The sequence below is a fragment of the Corythoichthys intestinalis genome, chromosome 2 (genome assembly GCF_030265065.1).
Source record: "Corythoichthys intestinalis isolate RoL2023-P3 chromosome 2, ASM3026506v1, whole genome shotgun sequence".
Classification (NCBI taxonomy): Eukaryota; Metazoa; Chordata; class Actinopteri; order Syngnathiformes; family Syngnathidae; genus Corythoichthys; species Corythoichthys intestinalis.
In genome coordinates, this window is record NC_080396.1 from 67545786 (window position 1) to 67563885 (window position 18100).

The 18100-nt window shown below is 38.9% G+C and overlaps 1 protein-coding gene across 2 annotated transcripts in view; it reads right to left on the reverse strand.

Annotated features, from left to right (window-relative positions):
- The window catches only part of LOC130909824 (MYND-type zinc finger-containing chromatin reader ZMYND8-like), a 49472-nt gene that overhangs the window by 5684 nt on the left and 25688 nt on the right, over window positions 1–18100 (reverse strand). The window contains exons 6-16 of one of the 2 annotated variants that reach the window (XM_057826732.1): window positions 17145–17305; window positions 10969–11112; window positions 5437–5550; window positions 5248–5340; window positions 5093–5180; window positions 4966–5021; window positions 4793–4870; window positions 4602–4717; window positions 1646–2121; window positions 1417–1545; window positions 1165–1320 (exon numbers count right to left, since the gene is read on the reverse strand). In XM_057826732.1, coding sequence (XP_057682715.1) covers window positions 1165–1320; window positions 1417–1545; window positions 1646–2121; window positions 4602–4717; window positions 4793–4870; window positions 4966–5021; window positions 5093–5180; window positions 5248–5340; window positions 5437–5550; window positions 10969–11112; window positions 17145–17305 — 1611 coding nt within the window. Of the gene's footprint in view, window positions 1–1164; window positions 1321–1416; window positions 1546–1645; window positions 2122–4601; window positions 4718–4792; window positions 4871–4965; window positions 5022–5092; window positions 5181–5247; window positions 5341–5436; window positions 5551–10968; window positions 11191–17144; window positions 17306–18100 lie in introns of both variants that reach the window. The other variant, XM_057826724.1, reaches the window with a different exon arrangement.

Consider the following 18100-nt stretch of genomic DNA (forward strand, 5'->3'; position numbering starts at 1 on the left):
ACACCTGCGGCTAATATGTGGATTTTGTGAAATTTAGGGGTTACGGCTTATAATCAGGTGTGCTTTACAGTCCAAAAATTACTTGAGCAGTTGTCATATGTTTACTATAAGGTGTTTCTTTAAAATACTCCAAACCAGGGGTCGCGTTAACCGGATATTTTCCGTCGTTGACCGTTTTTTTAAAACGGTGACGGAAAAAGCTGAAGTCCGTTCGTCATTTTGACAGGTTGCAATTCACACCCCAGACCACAGGGTGGCGAGTTAGCATATTAATTAGCTATTGTCTCTCTTAATGCATGACGTCGTTGGCTCTTCTGTCAGAATATTGTAGCGTCACCGGGGTCTGGCGGTGGCACCGTGATTGACACATCAACGTGAGGTTCTTATTGGTGCACCCGGTGTGCCAGTGCGTCATCCAATTGATGGACAAGATTGCCACCTGTGTATAGACCCCAATCACATGACGTCACAACTCCGCCCCCCTGACTGGAGCCGCCATATCGTCATGTTTACACATTACCGCTACATACATGCCTCCTATTACGGCGTGTTTTTCTGCTCGTTAATATTAATAATCAAAATGGTGAAGGCGTGTGTGGCGGTTGGTTGCTGTAACAGAGAAGATAGACGGAGAGACTTAAGTTCTACCGTATTCTGAGAGACCCGAAGATGAGAGCGAGATGGACTGCTGTAATTCGACAAGAAATCTGGGCACCAAACGATCACCACAGACTATGTAGTAGTCTTTTTATATCTGGTAAGATGCATTTAATATATATTTAGAAGATTTTGGGCTGACAACCACAATTAAGATCATTGTGTGACGTTGGTGATTGGGGTCTATATCATTGCCTCTTTTTCTTTGGGGGCGGAGTTGTTGGCGGTAAGCAGAGTAAAAAGGGAGAAAAATACCACGACTTCCGTTTCTAATTTTTCGCCGCCAAGCAAGCGTTACAATATTAATTAAAAATGAATAAAAACTAAACTATTGAATATGTCATCATTATCATTTTAAAAATTTAAGTGACGGGTAAAAATAGACTATGACCGGATTTTTATGACCTTGTCAGTCAAAATGACAGACAACGAAAATGTCTAGCGCAACCTCTGCTCCAAACAAAATCGTAATCTAAAATTCATACAAGGTCAATCTGAGATTTTTACCGAGCTGAGCCTTGCAGCTTTCTATAGTCTTGTCAAGGCTCCTTATCGCTCTCTTTGGCGTGGGAAGAGCAGTCGAGCCCGGCTGTTGCTGTTGTTGCTGCTGCTGCTGAACACTCTCGCTCAGCTCTCTCAGATCCATCTCAGCTTTCACTCGATCTGAATGCAATATACAAATATGTCTCTGATTAGATGAGCTGAGTTTGTTCAATATAATTGTAACATTGTGAATATGGGATAATAACGGGTGCTGACCGAGGTTCAGATTGAGAATGCCACCTGTGGATGCAGGCCTTTCTTGCTTGGCCACTAAGGTAGAGTTGAGTGGTTTGGGGCTGCCTGTCAAACTGCCTGCTGGACCAACCTTTCCTGACACAGGAGATGCTGTAATGACAACAAAACGTTTTGGATCAAATTCACTGTTTTTGTGTATTTGGTTCAAATGTCCAATGTGGAACCAGAGAATAAAGAACCCCCAATCTACCACTGCAGTCCATGGATTCCTCTCCTGTGCTGTAGTGAAAGGCAGAATTTCGACCGGTCTTTTCCGTATCCTGCTCCCCGTCAGACCCCGTGTGAACAGAGGAGTTAGTACTCATCGGTGATCGAGGTATGTCTGTCATGGAGACTCTTCGATTCATACCACTGGGTGTGGAACTTTTACTAAGAACCATCTTCGGAGATGCAGTTAAATCAAAATTAAAGCGCAGTTTATCAGGTTTTTCTGTTTTTACAGTCCCAGCGCTCGGGTTAGAAGGGTCCAGTAGCATTTGAAGCTGGTTGTTAGGCGTGTATGGGGATCGAAATGGCGCATAATTAAAAACACCAAATTTCTTGCGAATGTTTTCTACATAAACTTCCATTTCTTGCATGGCACTGTTGAAAATGCTTTTTGTCTTCTTCACGGAGAAAGGGATCTCTTTGGACATTAGGTAGCAGTTATTGATGGGGACCCAAGCTCTGCAAAGAAAGTAAAACAAAATGCTTAAAGATACAATTAGACACAACTTGACTATATTTGGCTGCACTAGCCCAAAATTTTAGCATTACAGTGGTACCTCTGCATACCAACGCCTCTACAAACGTCATTTTCAGGTTAAGACACACCTCAACAGGAAAATATTGCCTCTTGTTAAGAAAGAAATTTCAGGTTACAAGAGGCAAAAGTATGATACCGGGGTTAATAGAGGTATCAGCAAATCTCATTTAATGCCACTTTAAACTAATTTAATGCCCATGCCCAACTGCAGATAGTTTCACACACACAAATTGTGAGTTGTCCGATAATTACTTTTTAACCGATATCCTGATATTGTTCAACTCCAAAAATCCGATACCGATATCCAACCGATACCAATATATGCGGTCGTGGACTTAAAATATTAAGGCTAATTGTACTGTGATTCCCCACTTGATACTTAAACCCTTTACACTGTGGTGTAAAAGATACTTATCTACTTCCTGCTTTTAAATGTTTCCGATCTCATTCCGATCTCAATTCCGAAATTCCGATCTCAGAATGCAGGTCTACTGGTAGTTCCTAGGGTTTATAAAAGTACTGTCGGAGCTAGAGCCTTGAGCCACCAAGCCCCTGTTTTATGGAATCAGCTTCCAGCTAGTATTAAAGAAGCCGAGACAGTCTGCACATTTAAGATTAGATTAATAACGTTCCTTTTCGACAAAGCTTATGGTTAGGCTAGTTGAAGTCGGAGTAGACTCACAGTTTAGTCTAAGCTGCACTAGAAGCTATAATGCTGGGGGCAGTACAGCCGCTGAGTTCTATCTCCTTTTCTTACTCTACCTACCACTTGTCTTACTTTATTTCTATTTTCCAATGTTAATATCTAGTTGTCTAGTCTCTTCATCACTAGTCACCCGGTTTCCCCTCTCCCCCCTCCCCTCTGGGGAGGGGCTATTTTTCAGCTGCAGCCTCCTGACTGTCCGGACCCCTGGCTGGATAGACGTCCTCGCTGCTACCCCCGTCTCATCTGACTAGAGGGACCTCTTCTTGCTCCTTTACTCCACTGTATTTTTACGGACTATAACTTCGCTTGCTAATTCCCATTAGCAGTTCTGGGGTTCCTGTCTATCCGTCCTGGGAGTGGATCTCTCCTGACTGTGGTACTCCCCAAGGTTTCTCATTTTACTCCCAATTGACTCTGGAGTTTTTGGAGTTTTTCCTTGCCGGCATGGAGGGTCTTAAGGATAGGGGATACCCAGGACTTGAATTGTATCTATTCATCTTTGTTGCTTCATTTTTAATTGTGTATCATATTGCCTCTGTAAAGCCCTTTGAGACTTCTGTTGTGATTGAGGGCTATACAAATAAAATTGAATTGAATTGAAATGTCACGCCATAAGATCCTGCTGCCCAATTGGTCATAATCTTTCCCCATGATGCTTCAGGGATGTGATTCTGCTCCCCTATTGGCCCATTGTTGATGACGTTTCAATTTGGGTGTTGCAGTATGATGACGTGCACAGACGGTGTTGTTGTAATAGCAAGTCAATGTCTTCCCCAAAGAAGCACAAGTCTCCTTGCGTTTTTGTCTCACGAAGAGTATTTTTTTTAAGCCTACACATGATTCTCTACATTAGTAGCACTTTAGAGTACAGGTCTCCTCACATTTTTGTGTCACGAAGAGTAACACTTTTGCCTCACTCGAAAGGTAAGGTATATATTTTCCTTTTTTTCTCCTTTGGATTAAGTACTATTACCTACTTCGTTACAGGTATTAATGGTTAGGTTAGGTATATGGAATGATTTTGGCTGTTGTTGGTTTTACCGGTTTCACCCAGATTATAAAAATTTAATGGGGCGTTTCAGTAGCCTGGAACTCCGACCGTCCCGCAGATCCAATTCCCAAGGCGGAGCACGCCACAGCAAACAGGCAGCGGAGTGGACCAATCAGCGACGGTCAGACTTGACGTTGGTATAGCGACAAGAAACTAGCTTAGTGCGAGCGGAGAACGGAGAAGTTTATTGAAAATGGCTAGCGCGAGACAGACTGTTGTGAATGACTTGTGTCGATGTGTTTTTGGTAATTTAAAACTGATTTTACCGCGGACTGGAACATATTCTCGGCTCTCCCGTTCGCCATTTGTGTTGTTGTGGAGAAGACTTCCGACACGCAAGAGTGACGTTGTTCATTAAGAACACCTCATGCAAATAATCTAATCTGATTGCACGGATGATTTCGTATGGCTCAAGAGGCCATTAAGGAGGTGGCTCCTAGACTATTCTCACAGTGTTTGAAAAATACAGGGAGAACAGTCTGGCCGTGCCAGGCAAGCGTTTCAGACGTAGTTGGGACGGATTTGGGCATTTACATGGAAAACGTGTCACCTTATGGAATTTTCAGGTTTCGAGACTACTTTGAGAACTAATTATTGTTGTAAGTAGAGGTACCACTGTATGGTATATGAGGAATTCATCTCACCTATCATGTTGCCCAAAGAAACGTGCATCCACCTGACCATCCTTTTCACGAAGAGCTTTTGCTGGCCAGAAGGGGAAGCCTTTCAGCTTAGCCCAGACTAGGGTATGAGGTTGACTCTGTTGGTGTAAAAAAATAACATTAAAAATCAAAGTTAAAAACACACACGTTAACAAGTCAAGAAACTAACGTACACATGGCTCACAGAACCAGTTGTCCCTTTTTTGGCAGGAAGACAGATAGCACTCAGGGCATACTTCAATCTCGTTCATCTAAAAGCAAAGTACAAAGAAAGAAAAACATTTTTACTTCATGTATTACAAAAAAATGCCATCATTCAAATTGTAATAAAGTACCGTATATTTACCTCATGTTCACATATCTTGACAATGACTTTGGCTGTTGCTGTCAATTTGTGATTGCCTGGAATAAAATCACAATTTCTTACTTTGCAAACTTGTCTTACTGAATAAACGTTCCATTTATTGATATACCTCCATTATAAATGATGCAGTTGTGTAAGATCCACTTCATATCAGCCAGAAAGGCTTCAGTGCAACCATACATTTTCTTCTTTATGTTCTGTTTTCAAACACAGGAGTGAATGTTACAATCGTTTTCACAAAGGATTTGAAAAAAAAAATGTTACCTTTTCTAAAGTAGACAAGTCCATGGGGTGAAAGATGTACTCAGCATAGTCAGGATGCTGTTCCAAGGACACGGGCTTCTGAAAGGGCTCTGTCTACTCCATACAGACAAAAAGGGGTAAATGGATACATCAGAGTTTGATGTGTTATGTTTTCTGTAGTTGCAATACAATTCCAACTATTTGACTTACCCCAGGCTGTTTAATCTTTTGGAGTGCAAATTTCAGCAAGTAAGAAAGTTGGTCTATATTCAACATAGTCATTGCTTTGCTCTGTGTTTCAATGCATTCAGCAACTGTTATTTTCTGCAACAACAAACATTTTTTGAATGTCACATTAACAAGCAAGGAATGACCTCACCAATAGATTTGTAATCATGTTATATTACATTTTCTGCTGCAGATTGTATAAAATGGTTGTCAATCAGTCACAGTAATCTCAAAAGGTTGAGTCAAGGCAACTGGATTTTTCTTATTTGTTGATCACGTTTAACTTCTTAAAAGCTTTTGATTTGAGGTATTCTGTCCCTCTGTGGGTGCGTTCCAGGAGGGGTGGGAGGTGTTAAAAAAAAACCAAAAAAAACCACATATATATATTAGGGCTGTCCCAAATGACTAATTTCCTCCCGATTAGTCAGCCGACAATTTTTACGATTAGTCGACTAATCTAATTTTTTTTTTTTTTTTTTTTAGTAATTTAATAATGAAATTTTTGTTAAAGCTTATTAATTCCCAAAAAAACATTTTGGAACACCTAAATTCTTTATCAACGTATAAATAAATAACATAAATATCAATAATAAATCACAAACAATGAGGTCAAATGCTGCTGGCATTAAATGGTGCAAAAAAATGTAAACGGAAACACTGTGACTTCACCTTTTTAACAGGAGTCAAAACAATTCTTACTCTTTTTGTGGTATGTCATTGTCTATATTGTTCTAAATTTCAAAATGAATTGTAAGGTCCCGGACAATCATTTTCAGAATACTTTGTGTGAGTTCAGATGCTCTTTCCGGTGTGCATTCCGCATTTTTTGGGGAGGGGGAAAAACTGTTCAACTTTTCTTTGTTTTAACCTGAAGATAACGCAGAGGGCACACTGAAATATTACCACAATTATTTTGAATGAAAGGCACACATACCCACAGTAACAAAAATTAAGTATATAGTATTAATTTTATAGTATACTACTATATGTAAAACTTTATAATATTATATAACTAACATTAGTGCAGTCATGGATTACAGTAAGCAGGCCAGTGGTGTTTCCATATATATTTTTTATATTATGTATATACAGGATATATGTATATATTTTCCCTAAGTGGGAGCTTCCATGATCCTAATAAATTTAATTTTAAAAATATATATAGTTATATTAATTATTTTATTAAATAAAATGCGCGTTGATACGACGCACATAAAGGCAACTTCCATTTAAAAAATCGTTAGAGAGTTGTATGGACTTACAATCCGCTAGCTTGTTGTTTCTTGTTGTCTTGGAAAATTATACTTGGGTGACGGCGCTTCAAGTGTTCGTTTATAGCCGACGTGCTACCGTGGTATGCGAGCTCAGTTTAGCAAAGAGTACACACAGTGGCACCCTCCATATTTTCCTTTAAATAATTCCAGGCTCTGGTTATTCTGGTCGGCTTTTTTGGCTTTATGCCGCTTTCACGTGTAACCATCTCTGCCCTTTTTGGAAATTGGCGGTGTTTTCAACTCCTCACCGGCGATTTACTTGGCTCGTTGTCGTCGGTTCGTCTGGGTTCGTCCGATTTCCTCCTCGGGAAGGCGGCGGCGTGCATAAAAAACACCGAGAGGCGTCGGATGGCTCTTAAAGGATACTTTTATTGACCAAATCAAAAAAGTGGGGGATGAAGCCACTCAACTCGGCGCTACCCGGCCCGCGCACTTTTCCAACTCGCCGATCTCGCTCCCTCTCTCTCGCTCGCTCGCTCGCTCGCCCACTTTCTTCCTCTTTGCTCAATCTGACAACGCCGGTCACATTGAAATAACAGCAGCCCCCTTGGAGGTGCCAGTAACAACCGCTTGTATTGCGAGCGCCTGCCATTCTAAACTTTATCCGCATGTATTTTTTTTTAACCCGTCATTACCCGTCGACGGTATGTTTTGCCCGTCGACGCATTTACGTCATCGATAACGTCGAAAACGTCGACTAGTCGGGACAGCTCTAATTTATATATATGTATGAATATACATATATACATATAGGGTGTGTTTTTCCTGCCGGTTGTTGGTAGTGGAACCACAATACAGCCAGTAGTTCACTCATGTTATGGCAGGATGGCTAGTTAGGAATTTCATATAACGCAGTCTTTGGGTTGATTGATTTCGGGGCATTGTCATAGGCAGACGACAAATGATACCTCAAACTTCCTCCTACTCCGTTTAGACGCTTTTCCAGTTTCACTTGTTTAACACATAGTTTGGCAAGAGTAAAAGATGCCATCTAAGTCAAACTGGAATAGCCATCTCTGAACGAAGTAGGTTTGAGTTGGCACCAACCGTTTGTCTATAACAGGTTCTGACATCCTTCTCAGCAAAGACTGCCTCATTCAAACGGAAGTGTGACCAAATGTGTGGACCTAAAAGTTTATTCAACATGTGAAACTGCAGAGCAAAAAGGAAAGCAGTTTCATTGAACTTTAGCCCTCTTGACCATACAGAGCAATATTGTATGGATTGTTGCTTTACAGAAGCCCTGTATTATTTTTTATAAAGATATTAATTTTATAAAAAGATAACTAAGAAAACATCCCAGAAAAATATTTTTGTCTCGATATAAAATTACTTGTATCAGGATACCATTTTCCTGTGTATCACTCCCAGCAAGTTGTTCAAATAGCCAAAGTTTTACCCATTTTGTGGGATTTGTCTTGACCTTGCCTCTTTGTTGCTTTCTCCACTTTCTAAGCAAAAGACCAAGGACTCACAAAGTTTGTGTCACCTCAAACTCCTGAGGCTTTTAACATGATTGAAAAGGAAGAGATGGGTGCTTTTTTAACTCTAAAACGGAGCGCTCACAATGTTAACCCAAAGACTTCATAATATATAATAAATTATATAGTTTTGAAGTCTATGGTTAACCTATAAGCGTCACGATAGCCGGTGCACTGCTCAAAAAATGGTGTATAACTATATCACTGGCGCATATTGTATTGATTGAGGAGCTTGCTATCAAAACACACGTATCCTTTGTTTCCACGAACTAATATTCCGTCTAATTGTTTTTTTGTCACAACTCTAGTATGCAGAGGTTGGTAGAGTAGCCAAAAAAAAAAAAAAATACTCAAATAGGAGTAGCATTACTTCAAAATAATATTACTCAAGTAAAAGTAGTCATCAAATGTACTCAAGTACAAGTAAAAAAAAGTATTTGGTGAAAAGAATACTGGAGTAATGAGTAACATTGTGAGTAACTTCTTATGATGTTTGATTTCCTTTTAAATAATGGTATTTTTTCCGAGCACAAAGTTAACAATATGAATTGTTATTATTATTATACTGCCAAATAAATAAATTTAAAAAAACATATTGCATTCCGGCGAGAGAAAAAAAAAACATCTACAGAACGAAAGAATCCTTCGTCCAGAGAGCATGAGTGCACTCTAGTGGAGAAAATAGTTCCTAGTTTGAATACCGTAATTTTCAGAATATAAGGCGCACCTGACTATAAGCGACACACACCAAATTTGAAATGAAAACAGCATTTGTTCATAGATTAGCCGCACCGGACTATAAACCGCAGCTGTCCTCACTGTATTATGGGATATTTACACCAAAAGAAAATAACCGGTAACACTTTATTTGACAGCGGCGTCATAAGACTGTCAAAAGTCCATCATAATTATGACATGACACTGTCATGACCATTAATGAATGCTTATGACAGATGTCATGAAGTATCATCCGGCAAATTATCTCACTTTTGAATGGATGTAAAAGATCTAGACTGGACGTAAATGGGGTTAGTGATCAAATTTGTCAAGACTTGTCAAAGTGTTTGTTAAATCAAGAATTAAGACGCACTGGACTATAAGCCACAGGGATTCACAATGAGGGAAAAAAAAGTAGCGGCTTATAGTCCAAAAATTACGGTAGTTGAATAGTAAATAGTTCCTTCATAGTTCCTATTATGAAATTAAAAGGATCATATGTCCGGTTTTCCCTGGTCAATCGGTGCCAAATAAAAACTTGGAGGGAGGTAAAAATCTGCTCTTTTGAGTCATGTTGCGGGCAGAGCTCTATGTCAAATACTGTACTTTTTTTTTTTTACGCTGCTTTAAAGACGCTACATGATTGAACAGGCCGGCGTGATCATAGAATGGCAAGCTTGAGTCTGGTTGGTATAATGGAGTCGTGATTATTGTTGCGAAGTCTCATTGGTGAAACTAGTAGAGCCACTGTTGGCATCGATGGCAAAAAAAAAAAAAAAAAAAAAAAGTAAAATGTAACGACTTGTGTAGCCCAAAGTAGTGGAGTAAGAATAGTATTTCTCCTTCACAAATCTACGCAAGAAAAAGTATGGCATAGTAAAACTACTCAGAAGTACATTTTCTTCAAAAGGTTAATCAAGTAAATGTAAGGCGTTACCACCCACCTCTGCTCGTATGTACTGTTTGTACTGTGTGTATGCAGTCAATTTTACGGCACTTAATGCCAACACAGCTGTTGCCCAAAGTTGGGTTGGTATTTACAGTATTAAGTGGCCTTAAAATGTCCCAAGAAGTGGTGACCATGTCAAAAACTGAAAATGACTACACTAATGTAATTTTAAACGTAGAAACGAATTTGGCTCTCAAATCTAACAGTCTTTTACTATTTCATGTTTATTCCATTCAAAAAAATACATCAGGCCACACCCAATTTTTTCCCAGCAATTATGGGTGTGATGTAAAGTCCATAATCGATGATAATGCCTAGTTGTCTAGTGTTGCGCTAGCTAGTACATGTTTATAGAATGACAGAACGGTCACACAGCAGCAAAAGAATAAAAAGCCCATGGATATCATGCTAGCAGACTGCAAAAGTCAGCTCATTCTGGTTGTGACATTATCTTCTGTCGAACTGAGAAAGTAAGACTAATTAGGATCGCTTCATTATTAAGACTTTTTCTGTTACTATTTTTATGGATTTGTGTCAAATTATGATCTGCTATCATTTTAAAGTTGCTTGTGGTATTTCATACCAACTTTAAATCACCATCATGGCACAAGACGAGTGAACAATTGATTATATGCATGACAGTCATTCCACTGGTTTTCACCACATCCTATGGTTGATATTTTTAACAAACAAGAACAGTCTCCAATTGCCTCGATAAAACCTTGGAAAATGAATTTGAGCATTTAAAAAGGTATCCCATTAATTTCGCTAAATAAAAGAGGGGCTATGTAAGGTTTGGTCCAACACAAGAAAGCAATTTACTGAAGCCTCATCTACACCAAAGAGAAGAGCCTGACACCCATGACTTGCATCAAATACATTTCTTACACTGGGTTTCAATGTTAGACATGCAAAAATTTAATATAAATATTGATTCTTTTCTTTTAATTTACAGTATATCATGATTGATATTCTGGATTCATGCCAAAAAGATTGCATTAGTAATGAAACTGTCTAAATCATTGCATCCCTACTACCAACAGTAAGATTCTGTAATTTGTGTCTACACACACACGCGCATCCACTGAGATACCTCACACTCAGGACAGAACCAGTCGCCCTCAGGCTCAGCTGGTAGTTTGAGGCACTTGGCGTGGTACACCCTGGGGCAGAGCTCACAGCAGAGCACCTGGCCCTCGCGGTGGCACAACCAGCAGTAGAAGTCATTCCTGCCGTCCTGCGGTACAACATCAACAGGGTCTGTGGTGAGTGCTGGCTGCTTCATATAGTAAAAGGGACCATGTCTTAGCTCTGACTGAAATGCAGGCAAGAGAAAAAGGGGGCAAGTTTCAAAAAACACGCAGGAACACAAAAAGGTGCAATGCAACAAAAACAAGGCAACAAATGCAGTGGGGTAGGCCAGGTAAGCAAGGACAGAAAATAAATTCTCAAGCAGCTAATCTCAATAGTTGAGGATGTGACAATTTTAACTGCGGGTCAAACGCAACTGGTTTTAACAAATTTAGGGATTGTGCGATCTGTAGGAATAAATGTCGATTTTTACATTTGTAAATAGGCTGGCCATAATACATATAATTCACCAAATCTTCTCATTTCAGTATTTCGAAACATAAAGAGTAAACATTTTGCATATTTGTACAGACCCCAATGAAAGTAAAGAGATAATACTTGTGTCGATCAAAATAAGACATTTTTAAATTTTTAATCTGTTTTTGCTTTAGAAAACAAAGATCCATATTTTACCAATTTCTGACATGCTACGAACTAAACCAGCAACTGAATCATAATCACTTTATGGGAAAAATCGTCAATTTAATCTATTATACACAATAATAATTTGCCGACGTAAATAAATAACCTCCAATTCTCAAGTGGTTTGTACCAGAAGCAGCATTACAAGTGTGGATCCATTGATTAACCTATGAATAAATACCTTTTCCCAAGAATTAGCGCTCATTGTCACAAAGTTTGTATAGTACAAGATTGATTATGCCCCGTTTGTTAATTTGGTTAGGTCTCATCATTAAATAACAACAAATAAACAACCATATTTTCTGATGAAGAGTAATTGAAGAAAAAATGTATTTATTTAAAAATGTTAATACAAATGAAATAATAATCAGATTATTCAAAAGAATAACAAATTCTAAAAAAAATGATGACGATAGCCCTAATCTGCAATAATTTTAAACCCTTTTTAGAGAACTAACCTAAATGTACATTATTTACATCGTATCTACACTTAGAAGCAAGATCCAGCACGCAAAAAAGCTCCATTCCTTCGGAGTGATTGGACTAAAGTTGATGACACATTTCAAAGGTTTTGATAACACCATGCATACCGTAACTGTATATACTGTATGAACAGAAATACATTTTATTGTGAGCATGCATTTGTTCAAACCACACAAGACACATGGGGTCCCAAAATTGTTTGATTCTCAGATTATAGTATATAAGGGAACACTTGCAGTTAAACTTCAGAATTTGATCCTCACTCATAGACTTCATAATGATATTGACATGACACTTCCCAGGGACCTGGCCAACCTCTTCCGGGAGGGGGCCGGCCCATTCCACACCAGCCCGGGCCCCTGGTATGGAGAGCAATTCTCAAACACACACTCTGCATTCTAAGGCCGGATTTAGCTTGAAATAGGAGGAAACTTAAGCCTACAAGCAGGCACGAGTATCTCAAGAGTGATTTGGTCGAGGATTCAAGGTAATAATTATATTTTTCGCACCATACATGCATTTTGAAATGTGAATACAATAGGAAAAACTAGCTGCTACAGCCATATTGGATTTCTCACGAGCGTTATCCTTCGAAATATTTACGTAACATGAATAATAATGGCCCGATTTTTTCACCTCTAACCAAGAATATTGTAGGAAAGCCCATCGTGTGTATGTGTGTGTGTGTGTGTGCTTTAGTTTAATTGTTGCAATGCTGACCCTTTTGAGCGAAGCTCGCCCCAATCTCTCCTCCTTTCACAGCAGTGAAGATTGTCCCCAAGCTACCGTCATGTTTACTTACCATCTGAAAGTTGTGTGTAAATGAGAGAAGTAAGTATAGTGTTGAAGTGCGCCTTAACAATGTATTAGCACGTTTGGTTGATGACAGTTCCTCAGTTTATAATCCGTTGCATTCGCTAGCCGCCGTGAGCTAATTGCTATCCGCCGCGAGCTAACCGCTATCCGCCGCGAGCTAACCGCTAGCCGGCCTGTGCTAATTGCTAACGCTAACTGTTGGCCCCTTTGACAAAATTGTTGAGGCTAAAGGTTTATGTTTTCAATTCACTTGTCAATCTAGGTTGTTATTCTAATTTCCTGCTTAATGTGTTGATGATTATTGTCCATGATGAGCAATTATATGCACTATGTGAGCGCTATATTTCATTTATATTTAATGTTGATCAAGTTCATTTAGGTTAGGGTGACCAAACGTCCTCTTTTGCCTGGACATGTCCTCTTATTACGTGCTCTCCGGAGGGTCCGCCCGGGTTTCATAAATTCATGAAAATGTCCGGTTTTTATGATTTTTCACGGGACCAATTTGAAGAGAATCCCTCCGGCCGCTAGGAGGCAGCGCCTGCCTGCGTTGATGTGGCTCCAACTAGTAGGGGCGGGAGAAGGAGTACATCTTCTTCTTGTTTTTTGTTGGCAGTTTACCCTTTGTTTCATGGGGAATTACCACCATCTAACGACGGTTGACAGTTTGGCAAGAAATCAGACTACAGCAAGGAGTTTTAAGACGTGGCTCCATACACCTTTCTGTAGGTTTCTCTCCTGGTAATGTCGATCACGTGTGTTGAATATTGGGTTATATGTGATGCAGTATATTGTATTAGTCTTGTATTAATTGTTCTGTGTTCGTGTATTTGGTTGAATGTTAGTATTATATTTTAAGTAGGAGCGCCTACCCATTTGAGAGTTTTTTTTTACGATAAATACGTATATAATGGCAACTGTTGACTTCTGTCGAAGATTTGTACTGGCGTAATCTGTAAAATCCTGTTTGGTGTCTTATTGTTGCGCTGCCGATGATTGTAAACTTTTATAGCAAAGTTTGATTTTGCCTCGCCTGGTACTCGCTAAAAGGGTAGCTATCAGTGCGCTCAGCCGCACTAGGCATTATGGGCAATGTAGTTTTGAACTGCTGCGTCTGGAAACATGCTGGTTGAATAGCTTGTCAGTTTATTTCGGTTATTGTTGTCGTACAATCTAGAACACTGAATGAGAACAAAATTTGAGTGGGAATAACAATTTGTCAACGACAATTGTCGTGATAGTAATTTATAAAAATGTTGAGTTGGCACCTAGCCTACTGTGTGTGCGTATTGACTGGACTACATTTCCATGGGTCTGCATTATATATATATATATATATATATATTAGGGCTGTCAAACGATTAAAATTTTTAATCTAGTTAATTACAGCTTAAAAATTAATCGCAATTCAAACCATCTATAAAATATGCCATATTTTTCTGTAAATTATATATATATATTCTGTAAAATAAATTGTTGGAATGGAAAGATAAGACACAAGATGGATATATACATTCAACATATGGTACATAAGGACTATAGTGGGCACTTCACTCTACTGTCATTTAAATCTGTCTATGCTGTCCTCACTCCGAAGCGTCTACTTTTTCCAAAGCCAGACAGCTAGTGAACGACGCCTTAATAATCAGACTTCTTCCTTTTTCATCTGATTTATTAATAAAATGGCCTCAAACCATTGTCCTCTTTAGACCGTCGTAAAACTACAAAAAAAGTACACAAGCATTGCATTAGCAACAACTTTAGCTTAGCACGCTATACAGGTTCACTAAACATAAACAAAAAGTGTCTCATACAAAAAAATATAACATTTCGCTTACTAACATAATATGTACATTCTTTACAACAACCATACTTACGGACAAATCTTGTCCAAGGATCATATAAGCACAACATTACAACGTAGGCGTCAGCCCGAGACGTCGTGCAGCCATATTGAACTGACAAGAAAACAATAAACCATGTCGCAAAGCGACCACAAGAGTTCGCTGTTAAACAGCACAAAAAGCCTTGCTGTAAAATTTACCAAAAGGCAGAATACTGTCTGAGCGGGACATGTGCGTCAATTGCGTCAAATATTTTAACGTGATTAATTAAAAAAATTAATTACCGCCCGTTAATGCGATAATTTTGACAGCCCTAATATATATATTTTTTTAAGGTTTGATTTTTTTGTAGGATGAATAAAGCCTGTTGAGTAACCAGTTGAGTAAAAAAAATATTTCCATATAGTGTATAATATATACTATATGGCAATAGGCCTATGTTTTTTTTTTTTTTTTTTTTTTTTTTTAAATAAAACTGAATTTTTTTAACCAGACAGAGGAGGCACACTTTAAATATATTAAAGTTATATAGGTATCTTTGAGTGGACGTCGAGTAAAATTCAAGTATCTCGAGGTCGGGCCGAGTGTCCTCTTTTTTGGAAATCAAAATATGGTCACCCTAATTTAGGTAGATACTTTTATATCAAGGGCGTAGGTTTACATTGGGACGGTAGGGACATAACATTATCACTTTTTCAGGATGCTAAAATTGTTCCTAAAATTGTTAACTTTTAAGCAACCTTATTTGCATTATATAATGAGTTCAGTTATATAGGGAATTTAGATCGTCTTCCCCTATGTTGTACGGATAGAATTGACCCTACCATTATTAAGTGAATTATTTTCATTACGTTCATGTTTGCTAATAAAATCCAGACATTTATTCTGGAAGTTTTCAAAATGTTTTAGTAGTTTTTGAAAAAGAAGATTTGAATCGAACAGTGTATTACCTGAACCAATGCACGTAAAAGTTTGTATCAGTCGATACGGGTTTATTTTGCATTGATCATTTAGCCTATCAATCAATTAGGTTCATATTCATGAGAAATGTGGCCCTTTGACCCGTTCACCCAATCGGTTTGGTCTTATTAATGTCCGATCCCCAGCAAAAAGTGTAGATGCAGGCTATGCGGTTATATCGTCCCTACCAATGTTAAGACCAAACCTACGCCCTGGTTTATATGGCATATGCACATGTATATACTAGTATATAACTGACATGTTGCATATGGTTATACTGTATTGCAGAAAACCACACACACACACATCCTCATCATTCTCTTAAGTAAACCAAAAATAAATCCTGGAATGGGCAATGCCCTGCCCGCCTCCTGCAGGGACATCATCCTCCGCAAGAATCCCCGGGGTCAAGTATGTGTGCATGGGGAAGGTCAACTCTGAGCCGATGAGGCATTCTTTTCGCAAGCGCCGCCACATGTGCGGCACCAAATACTGGACAAGCGTAAAGAACTTTATGGTTAGCAATAGGCAGGCCCAGGGCACTTGCTAAAGCTCATAGGGTTCTTCCCAGGGACGTGGAGGCAGACCTGGACCGTGCCAAGTTATAGGAGAAAGAGGATGATGAACAATGGCTACCTGGTCAGGAAGATCCAGGCCAAGCAGGAGCTTGCCCAGCAAGAGAACATGGATATCACCGTGGAGCTCGAGATGGGTGACCTGCCCTCCGTGATGTTCGTCATCCTGGTCGAGCTGGTGGACAAGGGAGAGCTGGGCTGTCCTCAAAAGGCCATCTCTCCCAATGACCCATAGTGACATTGGAATTCGATAAATAATAAGTTGTGATTGTATATAAAATTTATTATTTATTTGAATATTATTTATAATGGATTCTGCATGCTTTCCTCAAGTATTACGTTTCTGATGTGAAAATTGAGTAATTTATTAGCACTTGAAAACTTGTCAAATTTGTGCTAAATAAAAAAAAAAAAAGTTGCTATTTTGGTCAAAAACGTACATGATATGTTAAATATTGCTATTGATCCCGAAAAAACAGGTAATTATCTCTGAATTTGGTGATTTTTGTGCATCTCGTGTAAAATCTGAGAATTTTATATCCATTTCAAGTTTTGTTATACTTATATATGAAGTAATTAATCCGGATTTTAAAAGGTAACAACTTTGAATTTTTTGATGCCGCTGCTCATGGAGACTGTTATATGGCTAAGGTAGGTGCCTGTTTTGGTTTTAGATCGGTAGCAGCTTTGGTTTTGAAAATATTTGAATTTGCAGTTTTTGAAAATAGGCACCCTACGGATCAGCCCCGTTTCCCTTGTCCTGTCAAGTATTATGAAGTCTATGCCTCAATATACTGTAGCACATATTGAAACACTACCTGGTCTTTGTTGGAGTTCATGGCTCCAGGCTTTTTCTTTTTCTTGAGCGGACTGGGGGAGGTGTCAGATGGAGAGTGTCCATTGGAGGAGTGGGTGGGACTCGATGCTCTCCTCTTCAATGGTGCTACGGAGCGTTCTGTTGACCCCGGTGGATCGGGCGCTACAGAGAGATGGATCAACATGTCATCGTATATGAAGAGGCTTATGCCTTATAAATTCCTAAAATAAGAAACTAAGATACCATTGACATGTTAATTAGTAGACAAGCATAAATGTTTGGTCCCAAGAAAAAATAAATCATTATTACAGTGAAAGCAGGAGCATTTAACTATGACAATTTTTGTTGTTGTTTTGTTGTATTCTTAGGGCCCGAGCACTAAGCGTGCGAAGGCCCTATTGTTTTGCAAAGGATTTTTTTTTTTTCTTCAGGGCAAATGAAAACGGCCAATTTGGAGGCCTGAACATGCACGAAAAGTCACCAAAATTTGCACATACGTGCGGAAAATTGTAAATTTCGATAATTTTGCAACGTTGCAAAAAAATGTAACAAAATGGTTCAGTGGCGCCCCCTTGAAATTTTAAAATTGGCCTATAACATTAGGGTCTGTCAGCGTAGAGCGATGAAATTTGGGGAGTCTATACCTTGTCCAAAACCGCTCCAAAAAAGCATTTACACCCATATTCCAAACCCAACAGGAAATCAGTTATTTTGGATTGAATGTGAAATTTTTATCGATTTACAGGGTGCACATTTGAGACCTGGGCATGGAGGGAATTAGTTTGATCATCTTCAAAATTGGCGAGACTGTTCATGAGACATATGAAATCCTAATTATCAAAATGGTGTGTTTTCATTCACGGGCCTGACCTAGGCGAGGTGCAAAAGTCGTCCATTTTTTCGGCTAAACGCCAAATTCGGATAATGACTGATAACTCCCTCATACAACGTTCAATC